This window comes from Oncorhynchus mykiss, chromosome 11, assembly GCF_057628025.1.
Source record: "Oncorhynchus mykiss isolate SJ-2025 chromosome 11, ASM5762802v1, whole genome shotgun sequence".
NCBI lineage: Eukaryota > Metazoa > Chordata > Actinopteri > Salmoniformes > Salmonidae > Oncorhynchus > Oncorhynchus mykiss.
The window spans coordinates 17,620,001-17,636,311 of record NC_143032.1 but is presented as its reverse complement, the minus strand read 5'-3'; the positions used below and the strand labels follow the sequence as shown (position 1 = coordinate 17,636,311).

Here is a 16,311-nt window from a genome sequence, read left to right as displayed (position 1 = left end):
GAAGAGAATAGAGGAAGAGAAAGAACTAGAGATGAGGGGTGGGGGGTTATATAGCAAGGGATTAAGTGGAGCGGGGGAGTATAAACGAGAGGGGGGGGGGGTGAGAGGGGGGGGAGAGAGAGAGAGGAGAGAGAGAGAGAGAGAAGGGAGAGAGAGAGAGAGAGAGAGAGAGAGAGAGAGAGAGCGAAAGCCAGAGGGGAAAGCAGTATTTCTGTCACTAGATAACCCTGTGACTGACAGCTTCATTTCCCTGCCATAGAGATCAAGCCAAGCAATTAGATCCAAAATGGCGTCCGTAGTGCTCCTATCCCTGTCAGGAGGATCATAGCCTTTCAGGGTGTCAGACTGCATTTGTAGGTTATTCAGCCGTAATAGCCTCCATAGTGTTTCATATCCCTGTCACTGAGATCATAGCCTTTCACAAAGACAGAGTGTTGCTGCAGGTCATCAGAGCCGTAATAGCAGCCATAATGTTTGTATCCCTGTCGGAGTGGCAGGCCAGTGGAACTTTAATGGTATCTGCACCTGCTCTTCATATACCTGTCAGAGGCAGCAGACCCCAGCCATCAGAACCCTAATGGCGTCTAGAGAAGATTGTTTCCAGCTCATTCAGACACTGTTGTCCTTAACCCCAATGACAGCGGGTGGCAACACACACACGTACACACACACACCCATACATACACACACACAGTAAAAATACTCTCTCATCCTGCTCATGTCCTAGTGTATTTCCAGTAGGTAGGTAGCCCCATGGGGCATGCTGCCTGTATTGATCTGATGTCCCTCGTATATTACTGCAAACACACAACTAGCTGCCTTACACACACATTCACTCTCAATGTGTAATGTGTGTGTGTGTGTGTGTGTGTGTGTGTGTGTGTGTGTGTGTGTGTGTGTGTGTGTGTGTGTGTGTGGTGTGTGTGTGTGTGTGTGTGACCAGCACATACCAAGCAAAGACAGAGGGAGAGAGAGGGGGGAGAGAGAGTGCGAGAGAGAGAGAGGGAGGGAGAGACAGAGGGGGGGAGAGATAGAGATGGAAGTAGAGCCAAACTGAAGAGAATATAGGAAGAGAAAGAACGAGAGATGAGGGGTGGGGGGTTACATAGCAAGGGATTAAGTGGAGCGGGGGGAGTATAAACGAGAGAGAGGGAGAGAGAGGGGGGAGAGAGAGAGAGGAGAGAAAGGAGGGGGGGAGAGAGGGAGAGAGAGAGAGGAGAGAGAGCGGGGGGAGAGAGAGAGAGAGAAGGGGGGGGGGAGATAGAGATGGAAGTAGAGCCAAACTGAAGATTATAGAGGAAGAGAAAGAACGAGAGATGAGGGGTGGGGGGTTACATAGCAAGGGATTAAGTAGAGCGGGGGAGTATAAACGAGAGAGAGAGAGAGAGGGGGGGGGAGAGAGAGAGGAGAGGGGGCGAGAGGGAGAGAGAGGAGAGAGGGGGGGGGGAGAGAGAGAGAGGGGGGAGAGAGAGATGGAAGTAGAGCCAAACTGAAGATAATAGAGGAAGAGAAAGAACGAGAGATGAGGGGTGGGGGGTTATATAGCAAGGGATTAAGTGGAGCGGGGGAGTATAAACGAGAGAGAGGGGGGGGGGAGAGAGAGAGGGGGGGGAGAGAGAGAGAGAGGGAGAGAGAGAGAGAGAGAGAGAGAGAGAGGGTGGGAGAGAGAGAGAGAGTGGGGGGAGAGAGAGAGAGGGGGGGGGGAGAGAGAGGTGGGATGGGAGAGAGAGAGAGAGAGAGGAGAGAGACGAGAGAGAGAGAGAGGGGGGGGAGAGAGAGAGGGGGGGAGATGGAAGTAGAGCCAAACTGAAGAGAATAGAGGAAGAGAAAGAACGAGAGATGAGGGGTGGGGGGTTACATAGCAAGGGATTAAGCGGAGCGGGGAGTATAAACGAGAGAGAGAGAGAGAGAGGGGGGGAGAGGGAGAGAGAGGATAGAGAGAGCGAGAGAGAGGTGGGATGGGGAGAGAGAGAGAGAGAGGAGAGAGGGGGGGGGAGAGAGAGAGAGAGAGAGAGAGAGGGGGGGGGGAGATGGAAGTAGAGCCGAATTGAAGAGAATAGAGGAAGAGAAAGAACTAGAGATGAGGGGTGGGGGTTACATAGCAAGGATTAAGTGGAGCGGGGGAGTATAAACAAGAGAGAGAGGGGGGAGAGAGAGAGAGAGAGGGGGGAGAGGAGAGAGAAAGAGAGGAGAGAGAGAGAGGGGGAGAGGGAGGGAGAGAGAGAGAGGGGGGAGAGAGAGAGAGGGGGAGAGGAGAGAGAGAGGAGAGAGAGAGGGGGGAGAGGGAGAGAGAGAGAGGGGGGAGAGAGAGAGAGAGGGGGAGAGGGAGAGAGAGAGAGAGAGGGGGAGAGAGAGAGAGATAGGGGAGAGAGAGAGGGGGGGGGAGAGAGGGGGAGATGGAAGTAGAGCCGAATTGAAGAGAATAGAGGAAGAGAAAGAACGAGAGATGAGGGGTGGGGGGTTATATAGCAAGGGATTAAGCGGAGCGGGCGAGTATAAACGAGAGAGAGGGGGGAGAGGGAGAGAGAGAGAGAGAGAGAGAAGAGAGAGAGAGAGAGAGAGAGAGAGAGAGAGAGAGGTGGGATGGGAGAGGGAGAGAGAGAGAGGAGAGAGACGAGAGAGAGAGAGAGGGGGGGAGAGAGAGAGGGGGGGAGATGGAAGTAGAGCCAAATTGAAGAGAATAGAGGAAGAGAAAGAACTAGAGATGAGGGGTGGGGGGGGTTACATAGCAAGGGATTAAGCGGAGTGGGGAGTATAACGAGAGAGAGAGGGGGAGAGAGAGAGAGGGGGGGAGAGAGAGAGGGGGGAGAGAGAGGGGGGGGGACAGGGAGAGAGAGAGGGGGGGAGAGAGAGAGAGAGGGGGAGAGAGAGGGGGAGAGAGGCGGAGAGAGAGAGGGGGAGATAGACATGGAAACGCAGCCGAATTGAAGAGAATAGAGGAAGAGAAAGAACGAGAGATGAGGGGTGGGGGGTTACATAGCAAGGGATTAAGTGGAGCGGGGGAGTATAAACGAGAGAGAGGGGGGGGGGAGGGAGGGAGGGAGAGAGAGAGAGAGAGAGAGAGAGAGAGAGAGAGAGAGAGAGAGAGAGAGAGAGAAGCCAGAGGGGAAAACAGTATTTCTGTCACTAGATAACCCTGTGACTGACAGCTTCATTTCCCTGCCATAGAGATCAAGCCAAGCAATTAGATCCAAAATGGCGTCTGTCGTGTTCCTATCCCTGTCAGGAGGATCATGCACCTGCAGAGTGCTACTGCAGGTCATCAGAGCCTTAATGTTTGTATCCCTGTTGGAGTGGCAGGACAGTGGAACTTTAAAACCTCTTAGCGCACAGTTCCCGCTGAAGGGATCAAAATCAACAACATCCGGTGATGCTGGAGCGCGCCAAATTCAAATGACAAAATTGTAATATTAAACATTCATGAACATACAAGTGTCCTACATCACTTAAAAGCTTGTTAATCCAATCTCGTTGTCAGATTTCAAAAAGGCTTTACGGCGAAAGCATAGCATGCGATTATCTGTGGACAGGGCCCCGCATACACCAGCATTAAAAACATTTTTCAAACCAGCAGAGGCGTCACAAAAATCAGAAATAGCGATAAAATAAATTACTTACCTTTGAAGATCTTCCTCTGTTTGTAATCCCAAGGGTCCCAGCTACACAATTAATGGTCGTTTTGTTCGATAAAGTCCTTCTTTATATCCCAAAAAGTCAGTTTAGTTGGCGCGTTTGATTCAGAAATACACCCGTTCCACTCGTTCAACATGCAGACAAAGGAATCCCAAAATGTACCAATTAACTTCGTCCAAACAAGTCAAACAACATTTCTAATCAAACCTCAGGTACCCTAATATGTAAATAAACGATCAAATTTAAGACGGAATGTAGTATGTTCAATACCGGAGATAAATAACGGGGTGCGCGCCCTCATCCACGCTCGCCACAGACTACAGTCAAAATGAGAGCCACCTGAAAAACTACAACTACTAATTCATTTTTCAAAAAGCAAGCCTGAAACCCTTTCTAAAGACTGTTGACATCTAGTGGAAGCAATAGGAACTGCAATCTGGGAGCTATTTATTTGTATATCCCATATACAAGCGTTGAAATGGACAGTGACCTAAAAAAAATTACTCTGGATGGATTTTCCTTGGTTTTCGCCTACCCTATCAGTTCTGTTATACTCACAGACATTATTTTAACAGTTTTAGAACTTCAGAGTGTTTTCTATCCAATTATACAAATTATATGCATATCCTAGCGTCTGGGCCTGAGTAACAGGCAGTTTACTTTGGGCACGTCATTTATCCAAACTTCCGAACACTGCCCCCTAGCCCTAAGGGGTTGGTATCTGCACCTGCTCTTCATATACCTGTCAGAGGCAGCAGACCCCAGCCATCAGAACCCTAATGGCATCTAGAGAAGATTGTTTCCTGCTCATTCAGACACTGTTGTCCTTACCCCAATGACAGCGGGTGGCAACACACACAGATACACACACACACCCATACATACACACACACTGTAAAAATTCTCTCTCATCCTGCTCATGTCCTAGTGTATTTCCAGTAGGTAGGTAGCCCATGGGGCATGCTGCCTGTATTGATCTGATGTCCCTCGTATATTACTGCAAACACACAACTAGCTGGCCTTACACACACATTCACTCTCAATGTTGTTTATGTGTGTGTGTGTGTGTGTGTGTGTGTGTGTGTGTGTGTGTGTGTGTGTGTGTGTGTGTGTGTTAGCCTAGCAGACAGATACAGCTTTGTCACGCTAAGTACCGTAGTGGAGCTTCCCAAAGAGGAGCTACACCAGCAGCTGTTATCAATCCACGTCTCTCTTCCCTCTCTTCTTTTCTCCTTTTTTCTCTTACTTCTTCTCCTGTGAAGGATTGAAGTGTTTGCAGGGGGATTTAGCTCTGTGACAAGAGGGAAGGGATGAACACAGCGAGAAAATAGAGGAGAGACAGGCTCTAAACTCTCGTTTTGAAGTTGAATTTGTTAAAAGGCACACTAGGGAGGAGAACAGAGTACTTCTTCACAACCACTCTCTATCTCTATCTCTCTCACACACACTCTCTCATTTTAAAGGGGGCAATCAGCAGTTGAAACAATAACAAAGTGCCATCCCTGACACTGTTTTGTTAAAAAGGTGAGGGATGAGTTGGAGAAATGTAACCACTCTAAAAGTCATAGATAGCTGTGGATGCAAGTACCAAAAATTACAATTGTAACCATGTTTGAGGGTATACAGTGTTGTTTACATTTTCCCTAGTATATATTGGACAAGCTTATATTTTAGTTTGATGGGGTAAGACAGTTGAACAAAGTGGAATTTATAAGACATATTCTTGAAGAATCAATGAGTAATACATATGGATTTATATTGCCCCGTTAATAGTCTAATAGGTGTATAATTTAGTTGGATGTTCTATTCTTTTTATCAAAGGCCTCTAATTATATTGCTCTCAAGAGAAAAAGTTGAAAAGATTGTTTCAAAAATGTTCATTACAAAAGACCTTTAAGGTGATTGACACAAAAGACCCACATTGACTTGAGCACCTGGAAGTGTATATGAGCGAGCATGTACGAATGCACGCACACACACACACACACACACACACACACACACACACACACAAGCACTCACACACACACACACAAACATCCACACACACACAAGCACTCACACACACACACACAAACACTCACGCACACACACACAAGCACACACACACACACACACAAACACTCACACACACACACACAAGCACTCTCACACACAGTCACATACACACTCACATACACACACATCCGCCAAACGTACACCCAGTGTTTTGATGAGATATTGAAATGCAGCAATAAATGATTTAATTTCCAAAATGATATGTCCCCCCAAAAAAGTCACATTTGTGTTTTTTTCCTCAGAAATGATTGCTAATGGGTACCTTCATGTGTGTGTAAAATATTACATGTTCTCATATGTTTTATTCATAGATTTTAGATATGTTTGAACACTTTACAAACGCTATATAGCCATTGTTTAGCTGGAATGTTTGTGTCCTGTATATTTGACTGTGATATGTTGTTGTCTCACCTAGCTATCTTAACATGAATACACATACTGTAAGTCGCTCTTGATAATAGCACCTGCTAAATGTCTACAATGTCAAATGTAAATGTTTTACCTACAGATATTATATTACTGTATTTAGTTATTATTTGTAAAAAATATATTACAGTTTTTTCCAACTGCTTACACACAAAATCTTTTCATGTCACACGATTTTTGAAACCTCTCACTCAAAGTGCAAAACTACACACCAAATATCCAAAACCATAAGCTATTTCTCAGCCTTTGACTCAGTTGTCAATTGCATAAAACACTTTTTTCAAAACACTACACACAATTCTCTACCTAAAACACAAAAATCTAACAGGAAGTGACTTGCTTTCCTTTTCCAAACACAACCAATCAAAATGCTACACTTATTCACCAGGTCACACACACACACTCCTCACATGTGCAAACACTAATAGCTTAACTGATCACTAACCAATCACTGCTTTACTGTAGTATAGGCCTATAAATAGGTCAAAGGTCAGATTACCTGTTTTGAACAATGGATGCCAACAATGGACAGAGAGCAAGAGGAGTAGGAGGGAGAGGAAGAGGAAGAAGAGGACGAGGACAAAGAACAAAAGGAAGGAGAGCCATCTCTGATGAGATTAGGGCAACACTTGTTGATCATGTGATCAACCACGGTTTGACCATGAGAGAGGCACATCCTCCATCACAATGCCACACTGGGTCCGTACAACACCGGCCATATGCTCACTTTTCTGGATGCAATTTACACAATGCTTGTCCCTGATCCAGATCAGGAGCCTGCTAGATTTGTGGTTTTATGGGACAATGTTAGTTTTCACCAGGCTGTTCTGGTCCAAAACTGGTTTGCCACCCATCCATAATTTGTAGTTTTGTACCTACCCTCATATTCACCTTTTCTAAATCCCATAGAGGAATTCTTCTCAGCCTGGCGCTGGAAAGTGTATGATTGCCAACCCTATACCCGCATGTCGCTTCTTCAGGCAATGGAGGACGCATGTGGGGACATAGAGGTTGCCTCTGTCCAAGGTTGGATACGCCATGCTAGGAGATACGTTTTCTCTTGCCATACATCGAGGGAAGTATCTTGTGATGTGGACAAAGTATTGTGGCCAGGCCCAGGCCGGAGAAGAGATGAAGCGTAGCTTAGCACTGGTGACTGCCCCCCCCCCCCCCCCCCCCCCCCCCATACCAATTCCTGGACTGCCCCCCGGGACCCCACACATACAAATGTGTTCTTTATTGTATTCTAAAGAAAATACTTTTGGTTTACATATGTTTATGGTTTTGTTGTGTGCTACTGTATACAACAGTAATGTTTGGCCTAATAAATATTTTCTGTTTCTACATTGCATTGGTGTTTACAGTGTACTTGTTACCCCTCTCAGCAGATTACTTTCACTGTAGAACATTGCATTGGTGTTTACAGTGTACTTGTTACCCCTCTCAGCAGATTACTTTCACTGTAGAACATTGCATTGGTGTTTACAGTGTACTTGTTACCCCTCTCAGCAGATTACTTTCACTGTAGAACATTACATTAGTGTTTACAGTGTACTTGTTACCCCTCTCAGCAGATTACTTTCGCTGTAGAACATTACATTGGTGTTTACAGTGTACTTGTTACCCCTCTCAGCAGATTACTTTCACTGTAGAACATTGCATTGGTGTTTACAGTGTACTTGTTACCCCTCTCATCAGATTACTTTCACTGTAGAACATTGCATTGGTGTTTACAGTGTACTTGTTACCCCTCTCAGCAGATTACTTTCACTGTAGAACATTACATTGGTGTTTACAGTGTACTTGTTACCCCTCTCAGCAGATTACTTTCACTGTAGAACATTACATTGGTGTTTACAGTGTACTTGTTACCCCTCTCAGCAGATTACTTTCACTGTAGAACATTACATTGGTGTTTACAGTGTACTTGTTACCCCTCTCAGCAGATTACTTTCACTGTAGAACATTACATTGGTGTTTACAGTGTACTTGTTACCCCTCTCAGCAGATTACTTTCACTGTAGAACATTACATTGGTGTTTACAGTGTACTTGTTACCCCTCTCAGCAGATTACTTTCACTGTAGAACATTGCATTGGTGTTTACAGTGTACTTGTTACCCCTCTCAGCAGATTACTTTCACTGTAGAACATTGCATTGGTGTTTACAGTGTACTTGTTACCCCTCTCAGCAGATTACTTTCACTGTAGAACATTGCATTGGTGTTTACAGTGTACTTGTTACCCCTCTCAGCAGATTACTTTCGCTGTAGAACATTACATTGGTGTTTACAGTGTACTTGTTACCCCTCTCAGCAGATTACTTTCACTGTAGAACATTGCATTGGTGTTTACAGTGTACTTGTTACCCCTCTCATCAGATTACTTTCACTGTAGAACATTGCATTGGTGTTTACAGTGTACTTGTTACCCCTCTCAGCAGATTACTTTCACTGTAGAACATTGCATTGGTGTTTACAGTGTACTTGTTACCCCTCTCAGCAGATTACTTTCACTGTAGAACATTACATTGGTGTTTACAGTGTACTTGTTACCCCTCTCAGCAGATTACTTTCACTGTAGAACATTACATTGGTGTTTACAGTGTACTTGTTACCCCTCTCAGCAGATTACTTTCACTGTAGAACATTGCATTGGTGTTTACAGTGTACTTGTTACCCCTCTCAGCAGATTACTTTCACTGTAGAACATTGCATTGGTGTTTACAGTGTACTTGTTACCCCTCTCAGCAGATTACTTTCACTGTAGAACATTGCATTGGTGTTTACAGTGTACTTGTTACCCCTCTCAGCAGATTACTTTCACTGTAGAACATTACATTGGTGTTTACAGTGTACTTGTTACCCCTCTCAGCAGATTACTTTCACTGTAGAACATTACATTGGTGTTTACAGTGTACTTGTTACCCCTCTCAGCAGATTACTTTCACTGTAGAACATTACATTGGTGTTTACAGTGTACTTGTTACCCCTCTCAGCAGATTACTTTCACTGTAGAACATTACATTGGTGTTTACAGTGTACTTGTTACCCCTCTCAGCAGATTACTTTCACTGTAGAACATTACATTGGTGTTTACAGTGTACTTGTTACCCCTCTCAGCAGATTACTTTCACTGTAGAACATTACATTGGTGTTTACAGTGTACTTGTTACCCCTCTCAGCAGATTACTTTCACTGTAGAACATTACATTGGTGTTTACAGTGTACTTGTTGCCCCTCTCAGCAGATTACTTTCACTGTAGAACATTACATTGGTGTTTACAGTGTACTTGTTACCCCTCTCAGCAGATTACTTTCACTGTTTCTACATTGCATTGGTGTTAACAGTGTACTTGTTGCCCCTCTCAGCAGATTACTTTCACTGTAGAACATTACATTGGTGTTTACAGTGTACTTGTTACCCCTCTCAGCAGATTACTTTCACTGTAGAACATTGTATTGAAATGTAGATATAAGCCTATGAAAGACCAAAGAGCTTTAGATTTAGAACAACAGTGTTTACATGGTATATCCAAAAATGTACTATTATGAAAGCAGTGTTTGTCGTTTGATGCAAATGCTTCATTCTGACATGTGTTTATGGCATTTTGAATGCAGTGTTACATTTTGAAGGAGATGTGAGGCATTTTGCATTTTGTGTGTGCAGTTTTGGGAATTGTGTGTAGAGATTTGAAAAAAAGAAGACAGTTTTGAAAAAGTGTGTAAGCAGTTGGAAAAAACTGTAATGTCACAAGTGTATCATTTACACAGACGCTATTTGTTTCTGGCCATTTTGAGCCTGTAATCGAACCCACAAATGCTGATGCTCCAGATACTCAACTTGTCTAAAGAAGGCCAGTTTTATTGCTTCTTTAATCAGGACAACAGTTTTCAACTGTGCTAACATAATTGCAAAAGGGTTTTCTAATGATCAATTAGCCTTTTAAATTATAAACTTGGATTAGCTAACACACACACACACACACACAACGTGCCATTGGAACACAGGAGTGATGGTTGCCAACATTTCTGAAAATGGATATACTGTATAGCAGTTTTGAATGAAACTCTGTGTGCCACTAAGGTGAGACAGAGAGATGTTGTGTGTTTCAGAGATTATCATTGCTTTTGCTTACTCATCTCCTCTCTATACTGTGTCTCGGATTATAATATTCATAGCATTTTATATTTGGGATTTTATCACAACAGAATAGAAGATCTATATCCGTATATTGTGCCCTTTATTAGAAATAAAGAGAATAGCAATCTTCTCCTATCTCATATAGTCTCATATTGTGTGTGTTATTGTGCTGTTCCCAGATATTATGCATATGTTTCTACTCTACAGAGCGAGGCATCTGAATAAAACAATATTATGACTCTTATTACAGACCAGTGACCCCCCCCCCCTCCCACCTCATAGACACACACACATTTAAAGAGACATGAACCAGGCAGCAGACTGGCATTGGGACTGGTTTAGAATCTTAAAAAGTGTGTGTGTGTGTGTGTGTGTATATGTCTTATACTAATTTCTCCTGTGTGTGTCTGTGTCTCTCTAGATGGGACCCCCTACACATGGTGGGTGGGTAGGAGCAGTGAGAAACATTTCTACTGGGGAGGATCAGGGCCAGGGATACAGAAGTGTTCCTGTGGTATTGACAGGAACTGCACTGACCCCAAATATGACTGTAACTGTGACGCTGACCACAAACAATGGTGAGTACAGGGGTTGCCGTGGAAGGGGGGTACTGTGTGTGTGTTTATTTTTATTTAACAATCCAGGTTAGTTTCATTGAGATAAAATCTATTTTTCAAGAGAGACCTGGTCCAACCAAGACAGCAGCGGAGGGGACAATGTTTTGAGACAAATATCAGACATTCTGTAACAACTGACATTTTTGTGTGTGTGTGTGTGTGTGTGTGTGTGTGTGTGTGTGTGTGTGTGTGTGTGTGTGTGTGTGTCAAGTCACGTTGTCGTAACTTGACTTTAACATTCATCTGAAGACTGTTATTTATCAAATTAACTAACTATGTTTAATTGTTGCCCGATTAAATAATTCATGTAACAATTAACTCGTTAGGATCTGGGGCACCACGAGAGAGGTTCTTTAAAGAGCTACCATCTCCCTAATTAAACTCTAAAAGGTATTTACCTATCACATCTATAAACAGTCAACTTCTTAATCATAACCTCGTATCATATCATCATTCTGAACAGTCGTAACCTCCTTGCATCTGCAAAAACCAGAGCCTTACTTATGATTCAGTGCTAAACAAATTGGTTTGATTATTTATTTACTAGCTAATTACATGAGAACAGAGGATAAACATACATACTCTGCACCAGTTATTGACTGGAGACGTAATACACTGAAAACAGGTCCCTAGCGGAATGACAACAACATGGCTGCTTGTTAAAGAAGAGAGGGAGAGGGAGAGGGACAGAGACACTTAACATTGGGACATTCAGAAACTACTTTCACCTACAGTAACCATATACTTTGCACACGAATCGCCGCCCGCTTTGAGTAAGAAATCATGTATGTTTTTACGTTAAATGCCTGGGTTCGCCGGGATCTCTCGATGAACAGGGCAGCCTTGGAATGGGGTTGGGCCTTTTCACAGCACGCTTGTAAGGCTCTGATTGTCCGAAATTTTTCTTGAAGATGCTTCTTTGAAGATAAGCTAGCCAGACGTATCGATGGTTCCCAAGTGGGGTGATGAGAGCAGTGTAATACGATGGTTTGAGCAGAGTAACAGGATGGTCCTACTTAAATTCGCTTTCAAAAATACTTTACTTATTACAGCTAATCAGCCATTCCAGTGATTGTCTGAGAGGTGAGTTTAATTTCTTCACCTCATGTTAAGATTGAAAGTTCAAACCATTTTAAACGTGTAGCTGCCGCTTCAAGCATTCCTGGTCCAATGTGTTTTTTCTTAACCCATCATTTATACGTTTTGGTGGAAAGGGGCAGTTCTGGCAGGCAGGCACGCTCCTTGACCTCACTCCAGGCGGTAACTACTCACTGTGCAAAGTTTATGGGAAAAAAATGATCTCTTATAGCTTCTCAAATCACATCCCTCTCTTAACAAAAACACGTTCATATTTTATTCATAGTAAATGCACAACGCATAGTATGGAAACTTCATATACTGTATGTAGTGGGTATACTTTCCAAGTTACAATATTTCCTTTATAAAATTTTTAATGACATCACAAAATAACCAACATGAGGACGTTAGTGTTCAAAAGATTGCCTCTGACCATTCCCTACGTTCAATGTTAGAAATATTGTTTCAGTAGTTGCTTTTGACCGTGTTAGAGTTTCAGCTGGAAAAAGGTCTGTTGAGACAAAGCACATTCCTTTAGTGAATTTGGAGAATGCAGGCCTGGATCTCCTCCCTTGATTTACAACAGGATGTGAGTTGTTAATCCCCACTAGTTATTTCCTTCCACCTCTACGGGTGAGAGGAGGTCTGATTGAAGTTATTCATTGCAAACCTGATCTGACCTATTTGGATTCTTGTGGACAGTCATGACAACCAGAAGTCCCCACAAGACTGTGTGTGTGTGTGATATAAATATTACACATAGAAACAACAAGGTTAGTGTATAAAAGTCTCTGTGTTGAAGCAGTGAGCGATGTCCCCCCCCTCCTCCAATAATAACAAAACATTGTGTTTCTGAACCCTTTAAAACACCTGATGGATGTTCTCATTAGAATAATGTATGGCTGCTAGTTACTCTTTCTCTTTCTCCTTCTGTCCTTTTCTGAATTACCCTCTCCTTCTCTCTTCTCTTCTTCTGTCTCTCATCCTCCCCCTCCCTCTCCTACTCTCCCCATTCGCTTCACAACACCCTCTCTCTCTCTTTCTTTCTCTTTCTCCTTCTCTTGTTACGATAACTGATGAGTGTTATTCTCTCTCTCCCTCTTTCCATTAATATTGTGTGTATTAATGTTTTTTTCTCCGGTTGAGTGAGTATGTGATCTATAGTACACACATCTCTATTTCCCCTCATTACACATAGAGTTGGCATGACACACACACACACTTGGCTCCCATCGTGTCCTCCATATATTAGTTCTCATAAAAGGCAGAGAACAACAAGCAGATAATAAGGACAAATACAGGCTGCTTCAGAACAAAGACCATTTATTTAAAACATTAACGCTTTACAAGTTTACCCTCTCTCTCTCTCCCTTTTCTTCATTCCATAACATTTGTTATATTTCTGCAAGATTAATATTATAGAAAAATACTATCTCCTCCTTTTCCTCTCTTCCTTCATCTGTTCTTTCTTCTCCTCCCCAGGAGAGAGGACAGTGGTCTGTTGGTGTATAAGGACCATTTGCCAGTCAGTCAGGTTGCCGTGGGTGACACCAACAGGCTGGGTTCAGAGGCAAAGCTCACAGTCGGGCCGCTCCGTTGTCAAGGAGACCGTGAGTTCCACCCATGAAGCTGTTTTTTGTTTTTTTCAGTCACTTTGGTGCAATTTTCAAAATTATGTGGTACATTTTCAAAATGCTTAGTACAAAACTCAAAACAGATCATCAAAAAAGGCAGTTGTTTAATATAATATTTTCAAATTATTAAGTATAACACACTAAATCATAGTCCATTTTTTAACAAACTTATTCAGTGTTTCATCTAGAAATACATGTTTCACATTGCAATACTGTATACAGTGCATTTGGAAAGTATTCAGACCCTTGACTTTTTCACCATTTTGTTACGTTACAGCCTTATTCTAAAATGTAATAAAAAAAATAATTCCCTCATCAATCTACACACAATACCCCGTAATGACAGATTGGTGGAGTGATGCCGAGATTATTGTCCTTCTGGAATGTTTCCCATCTCCAAAGAGGAACTTTTTGTAAACACCAAGACTCTTCCTAGAGCTGGCTGCCCGGCCAAACTTATCAATCGAGGGTGACCAAGAACCCTATGGTAACTCTGACAGAGCTCCAAACTTCTTCCACTTAAGAATTATGGCGGCCACTGTGTTCTTGGAGACATTCAATGCTACAGAAATCCTGTCTTGGAGCTCTACGGACAATTCCTTTGACTTCATGGCTTGGTTTTTGCTCTGACGTGCAATATCAACTGTGGGACCTTATCTAGACAGGTGTGTGCCTTTCCAAATCAAGTCCAATCAATTGAATTTACCACAGGTGGATTCCAATCAAGTTGTAGAAACATCTCAAGGATGATCAATGGAAACAGGATGCACCTGAGCTTAATTTCATGTCTCATAGCAAAGGGTCTGAATACTTATGAAAAGAAGGTATTTCTTAGATTGCTGAGGAAAATATTTTATTTAATCCATTTTAGAGTAAGGCTGTAATGTAACAACATTTGAAAAAAGTCAAGGGGTCTGAATACTTTCCAAGAGCACTGTGTGCGTGGGTGCGTGTGTGTAAGGGTGAGTGTGTGTAAGGGTGAGTGTGTGCGTGTGTGTAAGGGTGAGTGTGTGTAAGGGTGAGTGTGTGCGTGTGTGTAAGGGTGAGTGTGAGGAAGGGTGCGTGGGTGTAAGGGTGAGTGTGAGGAAGGGTGCGTGGGTGTAAGGGTGAGTGTGTGCGTGGGTGCGTGGGTGTAAGGGTGAGTGTGTACGCGCTCATACACACCCGCGCCCACATATTCAATTCAACTTGTGTCTTTTGTGTCAATCACCTTAAGGGTCTTTTGTCAACTTTTGAACTTTTTTCCTACAGAGCAATACAATTAGAGGCCTTTCATAAAAGGAGTAGAAAATCAAACTCAATTATGCACACTTAAAAGGAGAGAGGAACAGAAGAATGAAGGAAAGAAAGGATAAATCGTTTCTGACCCTTTCGAACTCTATCATTACCATGTCCACATGATGTAGGGACAAAGGACCCGACCCTCAGTCATAGCTGGAAGAGTTTGTGTGTGGGTGTGTGCAGGACCCAGCCCTCTCATTAGGCAGGATTATGGGTCTTCTTATGGCGGGAGATCGATGAGGGCGGCATTCTCTGAGCTAAACAGACCAAGGCGGTACCTCCAACAGCACATAATACCTCACATAATTAATTCTGGCCAAAAACAATGACAATTTCTCTCAAACAGTGGCATATGGGCTTTTTAGGTGAGTGCTGATGCCGCCCTATGATAAGCAGTGCCCACTTTGTCATTGGCAGGGACTCAAAATAATGATATTGTCCGTTCCCAGCGTGCCTCTCCAGGGTGCTGTTGGAGAGACACATCTCTGCAGCGCTCCACCAATGTTACGGCAAAAAAAGAATCTAACATAAATCATGTAGCAGATCTAGGATATGGTAGAAAGAGTATATGGCGTTTTCTGTAGGCTACAGACTGGAGATAAAATGGATGACAATGTAATGTGACAGATATTTTTTACATCATGCAGGTTTCTCCGATCAAATAGCCTAACCTAAATGGCGCCCATTCAAATGAAAATGCACAGACCGATGCTGACGCTAATTGGACATCTTGTTTGGTTTAGATTTTGTCTGGTCTGGACCAGCCTTGATTTGGCACAAACATAGACGTCTATAAATGACCTATTTTCAACTTTCATTCAGAACCTAAAATTTACCTGATTTCAAAGCCCGGAAAATATGTATTTTTGTCTTTGATTCAGAACCAATATTGAACGTAACTTCAACATCTGGAAAAATATGTATTTTAGACGTCTTACAATGTAATTTTGCTTACTTGGACTGTTTCTTGTAGGAGCTTGTCTCGCGTAGGGCGGCTGAACAGCCAGGACAGGCCCTGTGTGTGTGTGTGTGTGTGTGTGTGTGTGTGTGTGTGTGTGTGTGTGTGTGTGTGTGTGTGTGTGTGTGTGTGTGTGTGTGTGTGTGTGTGTGTGAGTCTCTTGCATCGGGTCCCAAGTTAACCCTTTTCTGTAGCCATGTCTGCCTCTGGGTAATCGTAATTAAATAGCAAAGACTTCAAATAATAAAACGGGCCCAGTAGGTGGCAAGTGTGCGTGTGTGTGTGTTTGCGCGTACTTATGCTTGTGCGCGCGGCTTCTGGGGCAGTGCGATAAGCCCTCCTCTGTAAAAAGCACTGGACTCCACCTCTTGCCAAGCATCACATCCCGTCCCAGAGCAGAGAGGCTTAAAGAGAGCGGGGGAAACAGAGAGGGATAGAGGGAAAGAGAGAAAGAGATTAAAAAAAGAGGGGGAGAGAGACAGAGA

At 43.3% G+C, this 16,311-nt stretch overlaps 2 protein-coding genes across 3 annotated transcripts in view; one reads left to right on the top strand and one right to left on the bottom strand.

Moving 5' to 3' along the window:
- cntnap2a (contactin associated protein 2a) overlaps positions 1-16,311 on the top strand; it is a 262,480-nt gene that overhangs the window by 207,331 nt on the left and 38,838 nt on the right. For both annotated transcript variants that reach the window (XM_036935092.2, XM_090189632.1), the window contains exons 16-17: positions 10,681-10,837; positions 13,436-13,563. In XM_036935092.2, coding sequence (XP_036790987.2) covers positions 10,681-10,837; positions 13,436-13,563 — 285 coding nt within the window. The remainder of the gene's footprint in view (positions 1-10,680; positions 10,838-13,435; positions 13,564-16,311) is intronic.
- Positions 13,677-16,311, bottom strand: part of LOC110535414 (E3 ubiquitin-protein ligase TRIM21) — a 23,154-nt gene continuing 20,519 nt past the window's right edge. The window contains exon 3 of the mRNA XM_036935094.2: positions 13,677-16,230. Within this exon, the coding sequence (XP_036790989.2) occupies positions 16,205-16,230 (26 nt within the window). The 3' untranslated portion in view covers positions 13,677-16,204. The remainder of the gene's footprint in view (positions 16,231-16,311) is intronic.